The sequence below is a fragment of the Periophthalmus magnuspinnatus genome, chromosome 6 (assembly GCF_009829125.3).
Source record: "Periophthalmus magnuspinnatus isolate fPerMag1 chromosome 6, fPerMag1.2.pri, whole genome shotgun sequence".
Classification (NCBI taxonomy): domain Eukaryota; kingdom Metazoa; phylum Chordata; class Actinopteri; order Gobiiformes; family Gobiidae; genus Periophthalmus; species Periophthalmus magnuspinnatus.
In genome coordinates this window covers 23,448,157-23,463,597 of record NC_047131.1, presented here as the reverse complement: position 1 = coordinate 23,463,597, position 15,441 = coordinate 23,448,157, and the positions used below count along the sequence as shown (strand labels likewise).

The 15,441-nt window shown below is 37.1% G+C and overlaps 2 protein-coding genes across 10 annotated transcripts in view; one reads left to right on the top strand and one right to left on the bottom strand.

Moving 5' to 3' along the window:
- Nucleotides 1-282: 282 nt before the first annotated feature.
- Nucleotides 283-6,287, bottom strand: dkk3b (dickkopf WNT signaling pathway inhibitor 3b). The gene is made up of 7 exons (XM_033968081.2): nt 6,004-6,287; nt 5,221-5,319; nt 4,999-5,079; nt 3,207-3,299; nt 2,788-2,932; nt 526-676; nt 283-456 (listed from the first exon to the last, which is right to left on the bottom strand). The coding sequence occupies exons 1-7, from the start codon at nt 6,172-6,174 to the stop codon at nt 432-434; spliced, it is 765 nt and encodes a 254-aa protein (XP_033823972.1). The 5' UTR covers nt 6,175-6,287; the 3' UTR covers nt 283-431.
- An 821-nt stretch (nt 6,288-7,108) lies between these two features.
- Nucleotides 7,109-15,441, top strand: part of mical2b (microtubule associated monooxygenase, calponin and LIM domain containing 2b) — a 30,754-nt gene continuing 22,421 nt past the window's right edge. For 3 of the 9 annotated variants that reach the window (XR_008648720.1, XM_055222616.1, XM_055222617.1), the window contains exon 1: nt 7,156-7,334. The gene's annotated coding sequence lies outside the window, so the exon portion shown is untranslated. Of the gene's footprint in view, nt 7,335-12,396; nt 12,486-15,441 lie in introns of those variants that run through there. The other 6 variants (XM_055222610.1, XM_055222615.1, XM_055222612.1 and 3 more) reach the window with 4 other exon arrangements.

The following is a 15,441-nucleotide window of genomic DNA, read 5'->3' as shown; positions in this document are numbered from 1 at the left end:
AAACAAACCAACAAGACTGTACAGTCACTGGGTGTCAGACACACTTTAATGCATTTTGAGTCTTGGTTGGACTTCTTCACTTTTTATACTTCATCTCTTTCATCTATACATTTATCCAAGGGCATTATAATAAGAGATTAAGTCTTTTTAACAGTGATGCTGAGACACTATTGTTGCAAACTTTCTCCCATAACCACACAGGAAAAGAGGAAAAAGTACGCCCCCTTGTGTTTATTCCTAGAAAGCACCACTCGTGAATGCAAACACAGTGGACTTGCGTGATTATTAACAAAAACACAAACTTTATTACCGATTTAATACACATTGTAAGGCATAAATAATATAGTGCAAGTGTAGCATCAGTACTTAAGATGATGGAGCCCCACAATTTGTCTAAAGTCACTACATGGGTGATGACTTCATCCTGGGTCTCAGTCTCCACAAACAGCACCACGCCTGTAAGAATAATTACATTAATAAATAAATGTGCATATCATCTGAAACACAGAGCACAGTGTCTCTTACCCTTGAGGCTGGCACTGCAGGTTGTGGGCACAGGGGCAGTGATCCCGGAGCCCCTCCTTGTCCCAGGCCAGCATATCCATGAGGAGGTTGGGTTGGTTCACACAGGACTCTCCCCTCTCTGGTCTGGGGTTACACACCGGGAACAGCAACTCTGAAAGACAGCAAAGACATATCGCAAAATACACATAATAAACTCATATATCTGTTATATATACAGTTGAAACCAAAAGTTTACATGCACTATATGAAAAGACAAATATGCTTTTTTTCCCCTTAACTGTCTGACATGAAATTATATTAAACTTTTCCTGTTTAGTTCCATTAGGATTACCAACATGATTTTTATTTGCTAAATACCAGAATAATGAGAGCAGGATTTATTTACATAAATTTTCATTACTTTCCTAAAAAGTCAGAAGTTTACATACAGTGAGAGTATTGTTAACAATTTGGAAAAACTCAGATGATGATGTCATGTCTTTTGGAAGCTCTGAAGTTTATTGACAACATTTGAGTTAATTAGAGACAGACCTGTGGATGTATTTGAAGGCACACCTGAAACACACTGCTTCTTTGTGTAACATCATGGGAAAGTCAAAAGAAATCAGCCAAGATATCGAGAAGAGAATTGTGGACTTGCACAAGTCTGGTTCATCCTTGGGTCTAACTTCCAGATGCCTAAGGTGACACATTCATCTGTTCAAACAATTATACACAAGTATAAACAACATGGGAATGTCCAGCTATCACACTGCCCAGAAAGGAGACGGATTCTGTCTGGCTATGTCCAATGAACATGCTTTGGTCCGAAATCTGCTGAAGCTGGTGTGTCATTATCCACAGTGACACGAGTACTGTACTGACATGGGCTGAAAGGTCACTCTGCCAGAAAAAAGCCATTACTCCAAAAAAAACCCCCGTAAAAAATCCAGATTACAGTTTGCAAATGCACAGGGACAAACAATTTCATTTTTGTAGACATGTCCTGTGGTCTGATGAAACAAAAATGTAACTGTTTGGCCATAATGAGCATCCTTACATTTGGAGGAAAAAGGGGGAAGCTTGCAAGCCTGAGAACATCATCCCAAATATGAAATATGGGGGTGGGAGCATCAAGTTGTGGTGTTGTTTTGCTGCAGGAGGGACTGGTGCACTTCACAAAATAGATGACATCATGAAGAAAGAACATTATGTGGACATACTGAAACATCATCTCAAGACATCAGCCAAGAAGTTAAAGGTTGGTCTTCCAAATGGACAATAACCCAAAGCATACTGTCAAATTGGTTACAATGTGGCTTAAAGATAGCAAAGTCAGTGTTTTGGGGTGGCCATCACAAAGCCTTGATCTCAATCCTATTAAAAATGTATGGGCAGACCTGAAAAGGCATCTGTGAGCAAGGCGGCCTACAAACTTGGCTCAGTTACGCCAGTTCTGTCAGGAGGAATGGGCCAAAATTCCTACCAACTATTGTGAGAAGTTTGTGGAAGGATATCCAAAATGTTTGACCCAGGTCACAGAGTTTAAAGGCACTGGTACCAAATACTAAAAGAAATGTATGCAAACTTCTGACTTTGAAGAAAGTAATGAAAAACTGTCCAAAAAAATCCTTTTCTCATTATTCAGGCATTCAGCAAATTATTTTGGTAGTCCTAATTAACCTAAAACAGGAAAAGTTTAGTCTGATCTCATGTGAGACAGTGAGAAAAAAAGCATATGTGTCTTTTTATATAGTGTCTGGTTTTGAATGTATGTAAGAGTATGATTATCTTTACTGCCTGTGCTGATAATTATGACTTATCGATCAATAAATAATAAACTGAAGAATTTTTTGGGGGGTCGATATTTATCGTCGCTGCTTGAGGAAAATTTAGTATTTATTTATTTTTTATGTGTAGACGGTTGAACACATAACTTCTTTGCAGATACAAAGTAACTACTAAAGTGGTTAATTCTGCTAGTTTTAACAGTATTGTACATTTTAAATATTTTTGGGGGCATACAGTAGTTTCAATATCATCACGTACCGTCTATATTTCTTTCAGCATTATCATTCATCATGACAGACTTATCATCCTGCATGTTCTGTGGAATCTACAGAATCAACTAAGTATACCAGAGATTACAGTTTTGTTATAATTCATATTGTATATTGTGTTTTATATAAGAAGATTTCATTACTGTCTTTGGTTTGAACAAATGGCACTCTCTCCACATATGTTCCATACTGTAGCTACAATAAAGGTTACATGAAGTCTGACCTCTCTGGAAGGCACAGCACAGATCTGGTTTGCAGTCTCTTTGGTCCTGGCAGATGGTCCCCTCCTCTCCTCTTGTAGCATTCACAGTGCACTGGCCCCATACACACATCTGATCAAAGCAGCACTCCTCATCTTTAGTGCAGGGCTACAGACATATATATGCATTAATTACCACAATGTTAAAATATAGCGCCCCTTAGACTAAAATCAGGGTTCATTCTCTAATAAATCTCTGTGGTTATTTGTATAGAGCAGACATGAGGCAGGATGTGGCCTGCTGGGGAAAATAAACAACATGGAAGTACTTAACTCTCATTTAGACATTAAATCTAAAGTCAATAAAGCCAAGCAAGGAACTGAAAGATAGTATATGAAAGATTAACTGTCATTAAAGAGAGCTTTGGTGCAGTGGAGCTAACCATATCTGTTGGTATGCAGGGGAGGCATTTGGAGTTTTCTATCTCATACAGACAGTATTTCAGCTCTCCACAGTCCTCATCCACCATGCATTCCTGAGGGGCACACACACAAATGAAAACAGTAAATATACAACCAAGCAGTGAATGGATAGTCAAGTTTCCAGAAAGGACAATAGGCCCAGGATCAAACTTCAAAAAACAAACGCTATTGGCTAAATCTGTCATATTTACTCATGTCCATACAGGCGCATTAGTCAAACAAATACAAACACAGAAACGTTAACCAAAGTGCTGTAGAATAACTCCACAAGCTGATGGGTCATTACTGATAAATTGATTTAGTACACTATCCAGAGGTTTCAGTGTGAAGAAAAAATAGCAACATTATCATAGCAACAAAGAATTCAAAACAAAATATGTTTTAAATTGTGAAATACACTCAAAATGGCACCTAAACAAGAAGCTGAAACCCATGGATAGTGTTGGAAAGAACGCTAAGTGAAGTATTTAGCATCCTAAAATCTCTCTTGCTTTAATATTACTACTCAAATAAAATCTACATTGCAATGAACATCTTAATTCATGAGGATTTGGTTTGTGCCATTTTGGTAACTGTCAGATGGACATCACAGTGCCATCTGAAACCAGCAGACGGCTGTTGTAACAGTATATCATCTCTTTAGCTGTCAAGACAGCAAAATAGAGTAAGACTGTATAACAAAGCTTTGTGTTTATTGAAACTGATCATATTGTAAGGAAAACACAGACAGTAACATGGGAACATGAGAAAGAAATCATGAAATGTATGTGTGAATGTTCATCACAAGGCACCATCATAATTCATGTACTATTAAGCTACATATTTCTAAAAAGCCTAAGCATGCACTTGCATAAAGAACATTTTGGATCCCATTGCTCACTGATGGTCCTTGGCTGGTTTCCATGTGTACAGTGGCAAACTTACATTGGACAAGAAAAAAGGCTATATAGAGCATTAAATATACACAGAACTCACTGTATTGGTCAGCTTGAAAAAAAAAAAAATCTATTTTACAGAACTGTTGTTTATGAATACTGAAATTCTCATATAGCCATATTCTTTCAGTACGCTAAATGTTCCAAAAGTGAAACCATTGTCCATTCACTGTAATTTAGACGTCTGAATTGCTATTGGCCTCTGTAAGGAAAATATCTTATTTCAGAGTCCCATCTGGCCTGTAAGAGACAAGTTTCCGTGGCTTTTCTTCCAGCAGCCCACTCTATTAATGTAACCACTTCTGTGAAGCTGCCAGGAAAGATCAAACCCACTGTTATGCCACAGCAATAATGACCTAAATCTGCTTTGGACATCAACTTTAGCTAAGGCAGAAAAGAGTGAGGTAACTGCTATCAGATGAGATCATTCATTATTCACATTAGAATAAAGGCTTCTTTTCAAGGCTTTAAATTAGGCTGAGAAATTGGTCACATTTTAATTGATCAGACAATATGAAGATCACAATGATCAGATTGGATGTGTTTGATCAACAAGTTTTCCAGAGGCAGATAAAGCATGTGTTCTGGTGGGAACTTTGGAGGCATAAAAAAGAATGTTGTGTTAAATAGCACTGGAGTAGAAAACAATAATTTATTGTTTGAGTTGGGTTTAAAACTAAATCCTGCTTTGATGTTGATTCTGAATACTGTTTGAATGCCATTAGAGTAAATGTCTCATGTTAAGCAATGCAGTCAGATCCACATAATTTAGACATAAACATTTGGGAAGAATGTTTTATAATTTTATCAGACTCACGTGGTCAATGCTGTTCCACGGGCCTGTGACCTCCATGTGAATGTGTGAGAGGTGAGTCTCTCCAGTCTGGTTATTGGTTTTCTATAAAAGAGTAGTACAACGAATATGAAAACAATAACAAACAGGCTCATTCTTGATGGTGATCAAAAATCAAAGTATTACACTCTCTGGCAGAGAAGATATCTTAATATGCTATAATTGTAATAAACTTGATTTGGTTACCTTAATGGTTTTGTCCAACACAGATGTGTCACTAGTGATGCCATTATGATGACCGAAACGGAGCTCCAAAGATTTGGACTTAGCACTTTCAGTATTTATCTATTGCATTAAAAAGTACAAGAATTAATAAATTCAAACACAGCATTTAACCACAGCATATTATGCAGATAATTATTTTACATTTATTTTTTTTTAAACCGCAATATTGAATGGGTCTATTAACTTTCTGTTAAAAACTGAGATATTGGAAGCAAACAGCAATCATTCATTTATGTGTCTTTATTATTGAAAAATGAATAAATGTGTATCATTCTTTGAACTCTTCATGTATTCAACCTGAGTGTTTTTTTTAATAATCACAAGTACAGAGCAGTAGGCAGAAACTGGTAATAGATAAAAACAAAATTTTCTGAGCATTCAAAACTCAAATGGATAATACAGGATTATTCAAACACGCATGGATCAACTGAAATAAAAACTTTGAGTAGATTTAGGTGTACACTAAGCCTACATTAAAGTCTGGAAAGAAATAACCAACCAAGAGCATATAAAATTAAAATTAATCTCTCATCAAGTCCCAAAATGTGGAAAATTGTGTGATGCCATGTGTCAACAGCTGAGGTCAACTTCTTAAGTGACAAAATCTACATTCACTCCATCATCTTGGTCTAACCAAAGGCAGAACTATATGCTCCGTAGTTCAGCAGGCACAACTGTCCTGATTTAGACCCTGTCTTACTGTTTGGTCGGTGATGTCGTGCGTGCGTAATGGAAGAGTCAAACCTGATCCACGGCCTCCTCCAGGATGTGCTGCGTGTCCTCCATTAGCTCCTCCACCTCTCGGAACATGTCGCTGAGGCTCAGCGCGGGCTCGTCCGGTTCTTCCGGGAGGACCATCGCTCCATTCAGTGCCATTAAAGCAGCGGACAGGGACAGCAGCGTGATACCGGACATCTCTCCTCTCTATGGTGTGTCTACAGACCGGAGCAGCCACTGAGGAGGAATGACACAGCCAGGCGCGCACAGCTGGACCACTTTTATTTGGAAAGTCTGACAAGTACCGCTGTGGGGAAAATAACTGCAGCCAATCAGCATTAATGGCGTGGCAAGCTTCAAACAGCATAGCCTGTATCTAAATGTCATACGATGGATACACAGTCATACACAGTAATTTGCCCATATTCCTTTTTGCAGCATTTGTTTCAAATTTTCCATATCTACTGCCATTACAACTGTTTTTTGTTAATACATTAAAACAATGTTTTAGCAATATAATAACCCACCTGCATTTCCCATTTTCTTGAGAAACAACATTTGCACATAGGCCTAAAATCTAAACACCTTAGCCCTGCAGTCAAAAGTGGAGGCTCTTTTCCACACGAGGGCAGTGTGGGACAAGAGTCAAAACGGCTCCTAAAGCCAAGAGAGCAGGAGCGATGTTCAAAGTTTCGAATTGGGAATATGTCTACATAGATATGATCTATTTTGTTTTTAAAGGGGCCTATTAAGTTTAGGACAGCTATTGCCTCCAACTTAGTGGTAAATATGCCGGCCTACAGAGCAAATGTGTTCTGAAATAATAGCTTAATTGAATGTAAAGGTCTATGTATATACATTCAACATACATTATTATCAATTCTGATATGATACCAGTCAATTATTCATCAATACAGATTCTCAGCAAAGAGAGCCAAAGACTGCGCCTGTTTCTTTCATAATGAAACCATCCTCTATTATATTTACAATATTAATGGTTATTAGTTATTTACATACAACTGCACTTTATTTATGTGTTCAGTTTTTGAATTTTTAACTCTCATTTAGACATTTTCAGACAACCTGTTAAAATTCGTAAGATTATTTAATATTTAAGTGTTTTAATTTGACAGGACTACAAAGCGGAAGTGGTATTTGTGAAGAGTAGCGGCGGCGCTCTGCCCTGGGACACGCCGCGTTTATCCTGAGGAGCTGAGGAGAAGCGCTCTTTTTTTTGCTTTGACAGAAACTCTAAACACACTGTGGACAAAACATCGGGACTAAACTCTTTCTATTGCCGTTGATCGCTGTCATTTCACGGCTTATGTTATTTTCTTCCCGGACTTCACGGCAGGGAGGTAAGTGGCACGGAGCGAGAGACTGAGCGCTGCTGATCGGGCAACTTTATTTGTGGCAGTCGGGGGATTCCACTGCAAACTCTGAACTTGTGAACAATATGATAATAATTTCTCAGATGTTTTTATTAGAATGTAAAGGTTTGATTGACTTTCTATATTTGCAATAGACCTGTAGTTTGTTTCTAGTGCAACAGGTGGACATTGGTGATAACAGCTGGCTGCAATTACAAATACAGTAGAATCTTATGCTGATGTCAAGTGTAAGTAAGATGAGTGTGGGTCAGTTCTGATTTAATTATCCATGGGTTTCAGAATGATAAAACATCAGAACCCTTGCTGATAATCTAAAACAAAATAATAGGTATATCTTTTGAATTGTGAAAGTCCTCAAAGTGTCACCTATAACATGTAGCAAATCCAAATCTTATGTGGTAACTGGTTGATCTGGCAAATAAATACATTTGATTTTGAATAGTTGCTTAAAAAGTTGAAGTAATTGTGGACACGTGGCCTCTGTGCTGTATTTTCTGGTGCACTTAGGCTAATGAATATTTTTTTTATATTGTGTTGAATACTCAGAGTGCTTCTTTGGCATAGTGTCATCATGGATTTTCAGGTTCTTCAATTCCATTTCAAGAGAATATCCCATCATATCCAATTATAATGGAAAATATTTGAGTTGTTCTAAGTACTTTGATATTTATAGCTTTAGTCTGGCAAGGTGCACAGCAGATCTTAGAATGAAGCCTAGCAACACTACATTTATATCCCAAGGAGGTGAGCTAATTAATTTCAGCCTGATAAAATAACATAGATGCACATTGTCGTGGTCCATATGGCTGTGTAGCAGGTGTCTTCTTTTCTTCTTGGAGTTGAAATCCAGTCAGGCAGAAAGTTACGTATCTTGGAGCTCCAGTTGTTGTGGCATAATGTTTCAGTTACACAAAGAACTTTTCAAATTAACCATAGTGAAAATTGTGTGCCTCATTGAATCACTTTTCTGTCAGCTGGCATATGTGTGTGGGGTTAGAAAAGGATCAAATGTGCGTGTTTAAGAAATTGTATGGAGTGACAATCTGGCAGTTACAAAAAGATGTTACATAATAGTATTTTTAGTAAATATTTTTTTCTTGCAGTACTAATTAAGTACTAATTAACATTTTTGTTTATTACTTTAATTCAGTTACTTCATTGACTTAATCTCACATCTTGTTTAAGTAACAGCACGATACACGAGAACTCCTCTCACCTTTGCTCAGAATTGGCAGTTATGTTGCCACAGTAATACTGCACTGAAACATCTGAAGTATAGGGCTGAGGAATATAGCAAAACAATTCCTTCATATTGATGGATCCCAATTTTTGAATAACAGTATTTATTTTGTTATTAAAACTATAAAGAAAATGTAAATTTCAAGACCATGACTGCCATTTAGGACAAAAAGTCTTTCTTATATCTTATAGGGGCACTATGCAACTTAACTACTGCTGTCTGGATGGAGATATTGTTTTGTCTGACTGTAATTCTCCACAATATGGCTTTAAATCAGTCTTGGATTTCTTCAATTACCAATGTTTTATTGCTCAAAAAATCCCTCGAAAAACATGTATTCTCACTGTGAGCAGGGTTGTCTCTCCACACAGATCTTAACTGCAACTTGGACTGATTGCGTCGTCAGCTTCTCTCCATGGAAATGGAGTTAGATTCTGTACTGTGCGTGGAACTTTTTACACCATGCAAAACATCTCTATGAAGACAAGGACGTAACAGACCAAATACTGGAAAACCTAATCTAAAATATTTGATTAAAAACTAATTTAGCAGAGGTACATTTGAATCTAATATTTGTGTGCTTTAATGGAGAGTTTCTTGTTTGTTTGTTTGTTTTTTTGTCATATTTAAGCGTGACTTGTTACTGGACATGGTTATAACTTCTCAGATGTAGAAGGCATGGGCCAAAAAGATAAGCCATGTGTTATGTCTCTGTGCATTATGAGATTATGTTTGCACTTCCTTGTTGTCTGAAGTAGTCTCATGATGCCTACGGTCCCAAACATGTTGTGAGCATTGACTCCAGGAATGTGTGCACTTATAAGGGGTGTCATGACTGCACAGAGTCTGAAGATGGGGGTGGGTGCGAGGGGAGCCGGACAGGACAAAAATACTCCAGGGAGCAGGGTGTCACTGTCACTAGCCCAGATGTACGGCTGTCAGGAGGGAAAAGGCAGAACAGGCTCACTTTACAGTAGAGATATACCTATATATTGGTTGGCTGATATATGGGGCGATTTTCACACTTTTTAGTGTAACAGCTATCTGCTTTAAATCTCCAGCACAGGGTGATACTTTATTTTGGCTGACCTGCTGTCAAAAGTCTAAGCATAAAGCTTGATTTTAACACTTTAGTGCAAAAAAAAAAAAATACTGTATGAAATGTGACACAGGTCTCTTGTAGGGTGTGGGAAATAAGAGTTTGTAGTAAATTTAAATTACAGAATTTGGAGAAATAATCTAGATTGGCAGTGACAGTGCTTATTGGCCATCAGTTTATCTGAATTCTAAACAATTGGCATGAGCCATGAAAAAAACATATCAGTTGATCACTACTTTACAGGAGTTCAGAAAAATATGAACATTGTATGTATGAAGATTTCTTGTTGTGTTTACATTTTCCAGTGGCCTCCCTAGTTGCATTTTTGTGTGTCACAGCTTTATCTCTGATCACTATCTATCTTCTGTTTAGAAATCCAACATTCCTGGCTCAGTCATTTCTCCTTGATCCAGTATCATCATTTATTGTTTAAAGTCTTGTGCTTAAATTGTGATTAATTGATATTAAACCAGGTGAGCATTGAAATGCTTACCTGCCTGCTGTAGTCTCTCCATAATGCTCATAAACCATGGAAATCCTATACTCCACTAACATATGGGCAGAGTCTTAAGTTAATTCCTGAGCTCCTGGAAAGCTGCCAGACATCAGTGTAGTGTTGGATATCTTATCCCTGTTGTGGCATCTGAACTTGAACTTTCTATTCCTGGATCATTCTCAATATTTATCAATATCATGAACAACGAAATAATGATTGTATTATAAATTCTAATGAATAACCCTAACTAACCCTAATTCTTGTATTATTTTGACCCAGTTCCGGAGTTCTGTTTAAAATGTGAACTTAGTCCTGTTATTAAAAGGTAAATTGCAAAGTAATCGGAAATCACCATGCTTGTCAATAAATAAATAAATAAATAAAAAAAAACCCAAAACAGTTAGTTATTTTTTCCCAGATCATTCAGCCCTACCCCGCAGGCCCATGTCAGAACTGAGGGCACACAATGGTATAGTCACAGTATTTATAAAACGCAACAGCTGTCATAGTAAATAAAAACATCAAGATTTTATATTATTATTATGTACAGTACTGTAATGATAAACCATTTGATTATTGTGATGTAATGTGCACCTGCTGCTTCACAACTGTTCACAAGTTAGGCCTAATCCAAGTCCACATCCTCCTCAGCGTGTGGTGTTAATTCTCTGAGGATTATGACTTTGATTTCCTGCCTAACATGCCCCCAATTTGACCCAAATGTATTTTCTCTTATAACTCAGCCATAACAATAACATTTTCTTATAATTTTTAATTCTATGTTTAGTCTGACTTGAGACTAATACACTGATACCATTTTACCTTACATGTATATATTTAGTGCCAGTAGGCCTTGATTATGTGAAAAAGGTGCATTTTTTGACATTATGAGGCTCTATAACAGTGAAATTGCATGACTGAAATGAAATAATATATTTTAAAAAAAGATATTTGATGAATTAGAAGGTGGTAGGGGTCTAAATGTACTGTTCATACTGTTTTGGGGAAATGTGAGATTTTTGAATGAGGGCAAAAAATGGCATTGAAGTTCCTTGTGTTCCTATAGCCAAATTATGTTTTTTCCTCACAAATCTACATTTATTTTTTGGAAAAAGGGGCCATGTAAGTCTATGGACAGTGGAACTAGGCTTTGTCTAATACAGGATCAGGACTAACATAGGGATCAAATATCGCTTTAAATATGTGACTGGAGCTTTAGAACAACTAAAAACACACCATTCAAACCCATGGACAGAAGAAACTCCAAGTGTCACTGAACACAAGCTGTCTACCTGCAGAGTCAACTGGCTCTAAACATTCAATCATTTCACCCCCGATCATAAATTCTGATCCAAACCTCTGCTCAGAATAATGTCTGAACAGACTTTCATCAGAAAAACATAATTTTTCAAAAACACTACATTTAGACCTCTCCCACCTTCTAATTCACCAAATATTATTTTTTCACTGGAATCATGTAATTTCACTATTATAGGGCCTTGCCAAAAGTAAACGTTTTTCACATAATCAAGGCCTATAGGCAGTAAATGTATAAATGTAAGGTCAATTTGGTATGACTGCATTAGTCTGAGTCTTAGTTTACTACATTTTGACAAATCACACTTGGTAATTGGCCAAGTAGTGTTTGTATAGTTTTTATCTTATGTCATTTTATGGCTGAGTCATAAGAATTGAAAAAACAAATTGAGGTCAAATTGACCCCAGCGGATCTTCAATGTACCTTTTTTCATATAAATCTTATTATATAATCATTTTTTTGTCATTATGGGTCGAAGTCATAAAAATCAACAACTGTTCTAACTTTCACCCCATTTGATGAAGAAATGACCGAGTTGCTGCTATGAAAACATTGCTTTTTGGGTCATAAGTGATCCCAGAACAATATTAGAGTTATCTTAGCTTGAATTATCAATCCATTATAGATTTATGTTAACTTGCCTTGAAGTCATAAATTTGGTATACCTCCTGAATGACCAAACACAGACTTTTACAGCTTAACACTTGTTATTGTTTTTGACCAAATGTTTGATGAGGACACTCCCTAAAGTCTTGGTCTAACCTTTGTACCAAAGCACAGGGCTATCTTTGCCCTTATAAGTAAAAGAATATCTTTGGTGACTCTGATTGATCAAGTCCTTAAATGGAAGTTCAACCTGAACCTGTGCTTGACGTAGTCTGTACATATGAGCATATATGAGTATAGATGAGTTTGAATTTAGATAGAGGATCAAAACGTAGACAGTTGGAGACGTTCACCTTGAGGTACGTTGGTAGACTGTATGACCGAACCCTGTATAAACTTTACTTGAAGACGGTTGCCATGCCAAACCTTGATTTTTCTCCCTCTAAATAACTGCATGATAGTCTTTATGAAATGTGTTGTAAATCTTTATTTGTGATTGCTTTTTAATTTTGCGGTACAACTTTTTGCAGACAGTTTTACAGTGACCATGCATTTTTTTGTCACACCTGAAACCAAATAAGCAACTATATAGATTCAATAGTTATCTCAGTACATGGGTCACAATATCAATATGTTTTTTGAGTTCAGAAATAACTAAAACAAATGTCTTCTCTCTTTGGATATGGAAGAGTTGGGCCTTTATGTTGCTGTTTTCTTCCTGTATCTGCCAAAGAATGGCACGTGTAACCCTTTTCTTGCTGTGCCAAATGGCACTGGAGTAGTATTATGAGTGTATTCAACCACGTGTATTGTGAGAGTCGTATTGTTCTTTTGTTGCGTCCCTATCTGAAACATGTATCCTGTATTTTCAGATCACGACTCATAGTAAATCTCTTTGAGATGGCCCTGTATATGACACATGTTCTCTGTAAGTCAGTGTTGTACATCAGTGTTTCATAACATGAGCACAGAAGTGTGACGGTCTTTCTAATGCTCGCTGCTAAAGGAGACTTGTGTGAAACTACAAATAGGACATGACTGTACTTTGACCCAGGCTCTTCTTGTCATAAAACTCAGCTGTTCATATACAGCTTTCTTTATGGACAAGCTTGTCTGTCTGTCTGGTTGAAACTCATTTTATGTCATCAAATACAAAAGTGTGATATCACTGACTGAATAAGGGTTTCTTTTTACATTTGGACAGTCAGTTTCGAAGTTAGTTGTGCAGTAGGCTACATTACTTTTGAACACTGATACGAAATAAATATTTGTGTTTTTGCCTGGTTGGAGTAGTATAATTTTATAATATGTGACTTGCTGTTGCTCCTCTATAGTTGTAAGTAGAGTTGTACTGCTGCAAAAAAGTTTTTTAAGAAAACATTTTAAAATGTGTTTTCAGCAAGTTGCTAAATTGGCCTGATGAGTGGAGAATGGGTCTAGTGACTTCTTATCAGAGTGAATGGGTGTGTCCAGTCAGATGGATCTTATAGATATCTCACAAACACATTTAAGACATTTCCTGTCTGCAACTTTAGTGAATCCACTTAAGGAACTGTGTAATCTTTTGAGTTTCATGAAAAACTTATATTTTTTTTATAGAATTATACCTATTAGTGTCTTTAACTTTTTTTTAAAATCTCTGATTTGGCAACCTTACTCTCTCATGTCCACACACGCATTCACACACTATTGCATTACAAAAGCACCTCTGTTTTCATAGATGATAATTAACTTGCAGTGCCTTTTGTTAATTGTTCATAACACTCCTGCCTTTGTTGTGCAATGTTCCAGTTACTGAATGTGACACATCGGTTTAGTAGTGGAATGGTGATCAATCTTAAAACTATGCATGTGTGACTTAAGAGGAACCAAATTTAATTTGCCTAGAAAACTACCTGCAAGTAAATATATCTTAACATCACAACTGTTTATATCCAGTTATGCTATTTACCCATGTGTCCTATTGCATGCGTCATGTCTCACCTGGCAGAGTACTTTAAAGCTGTGTTCATGAATCATAGACCTTTATGAATGTCTGAGTTTATGGGATTACTCAGAGAAGCTATTGCTCTGAATGTATTAGCCTGAGAAGAGGATACACTGTTCTGTGCTGTTTATCATGTTTGTTCATGACTTGTCTAAAGTAACCTCTGGAGAGCATGCAATTTTCAAATATAGGGCATATTATATTGTAATAAATAATTTAGAATGTAGGTCAATATAGGACTTCTTTGACTTCCTGTTTCCAACTCAGAATCCTCCATTCCAGATGTGTTGATATACACCACTGGCTCCAAACACGATCTTTCCCACAGCCTTAAGCCCTGCATTGGACTGCACTTCCTATTATTGTATTCGTTATTCAAGTGTGGGAGTGAGCCTTATCAGCACAGTTATCAGAGCTGTTATAAGTAGGGCATCGCACTGGGATGATTTAGGGATCATATCAGGAGGTTTTAGAATGTCTTTGACTTTAGCTGCTTCAAAAACACACAGGTGATCCAAAAGGAGAGATAAACTGTTGTGCAGTGAAGCATTGAGGGTTTCAGTCTGTGCAGATCCAGGTCATATTTGTTACATGGTCAAAGATCCACGTACACAACTAAACTGGTACAAGAAAAAAAAGACACTTGATTACCGGTAGATTTGAATGAAAATGTCAATTATTCATTCAGTGTTTATATATAATATATATTATTTTGTGTGCTATAATTAGTTGTGATGAATGTGTTATTACTGTATATAATCTATAACTTATAAACTTATGCTATTTGTAAAGGCAATTTAATTAAACATCAATGGGAAAAGCCTTTGAAAAGCCATTAAAAAGTAATAGAAGATTAATGGTGACTTAAAGTACCTCTGTGAAGCTTTCCCAACAGTATCAGTTGAGCCTCTAAGCCATATTGACATACCGTTTGTAGAGTGTGTTTGTGGTAATGGAGACACAGTGTCTGATGCCAACCTGCAGAGACTGGAGCCCTCCCCTGGGCCACTCTGCTGAGAGGGAGTGTGTCTGCTGCAGCAGCTCTGGATTTGGGGATGGCAGAGTCGTGACTGATCTGAAGTTCTATGTAAAATGTCCCTAGCTGCACTTTGCTGTGGGGACGCACACCTTTTGAGTCCTTATCATAGAGTGAGAAACTCGTCCTGACTCAAAGTGGATTCTAAGGTGAGTGTGGTGCTCTGTACAGTCTTAAGTCTCAAAATGATTTTCAGAGTTCCCACTTGCCAGTCATGGCCTATGAACATCGGGAGGGTTTATCCTGCAAACTTCTGTGGTTAGTATGAAAGCACCAGGTTGATTCGGCACAA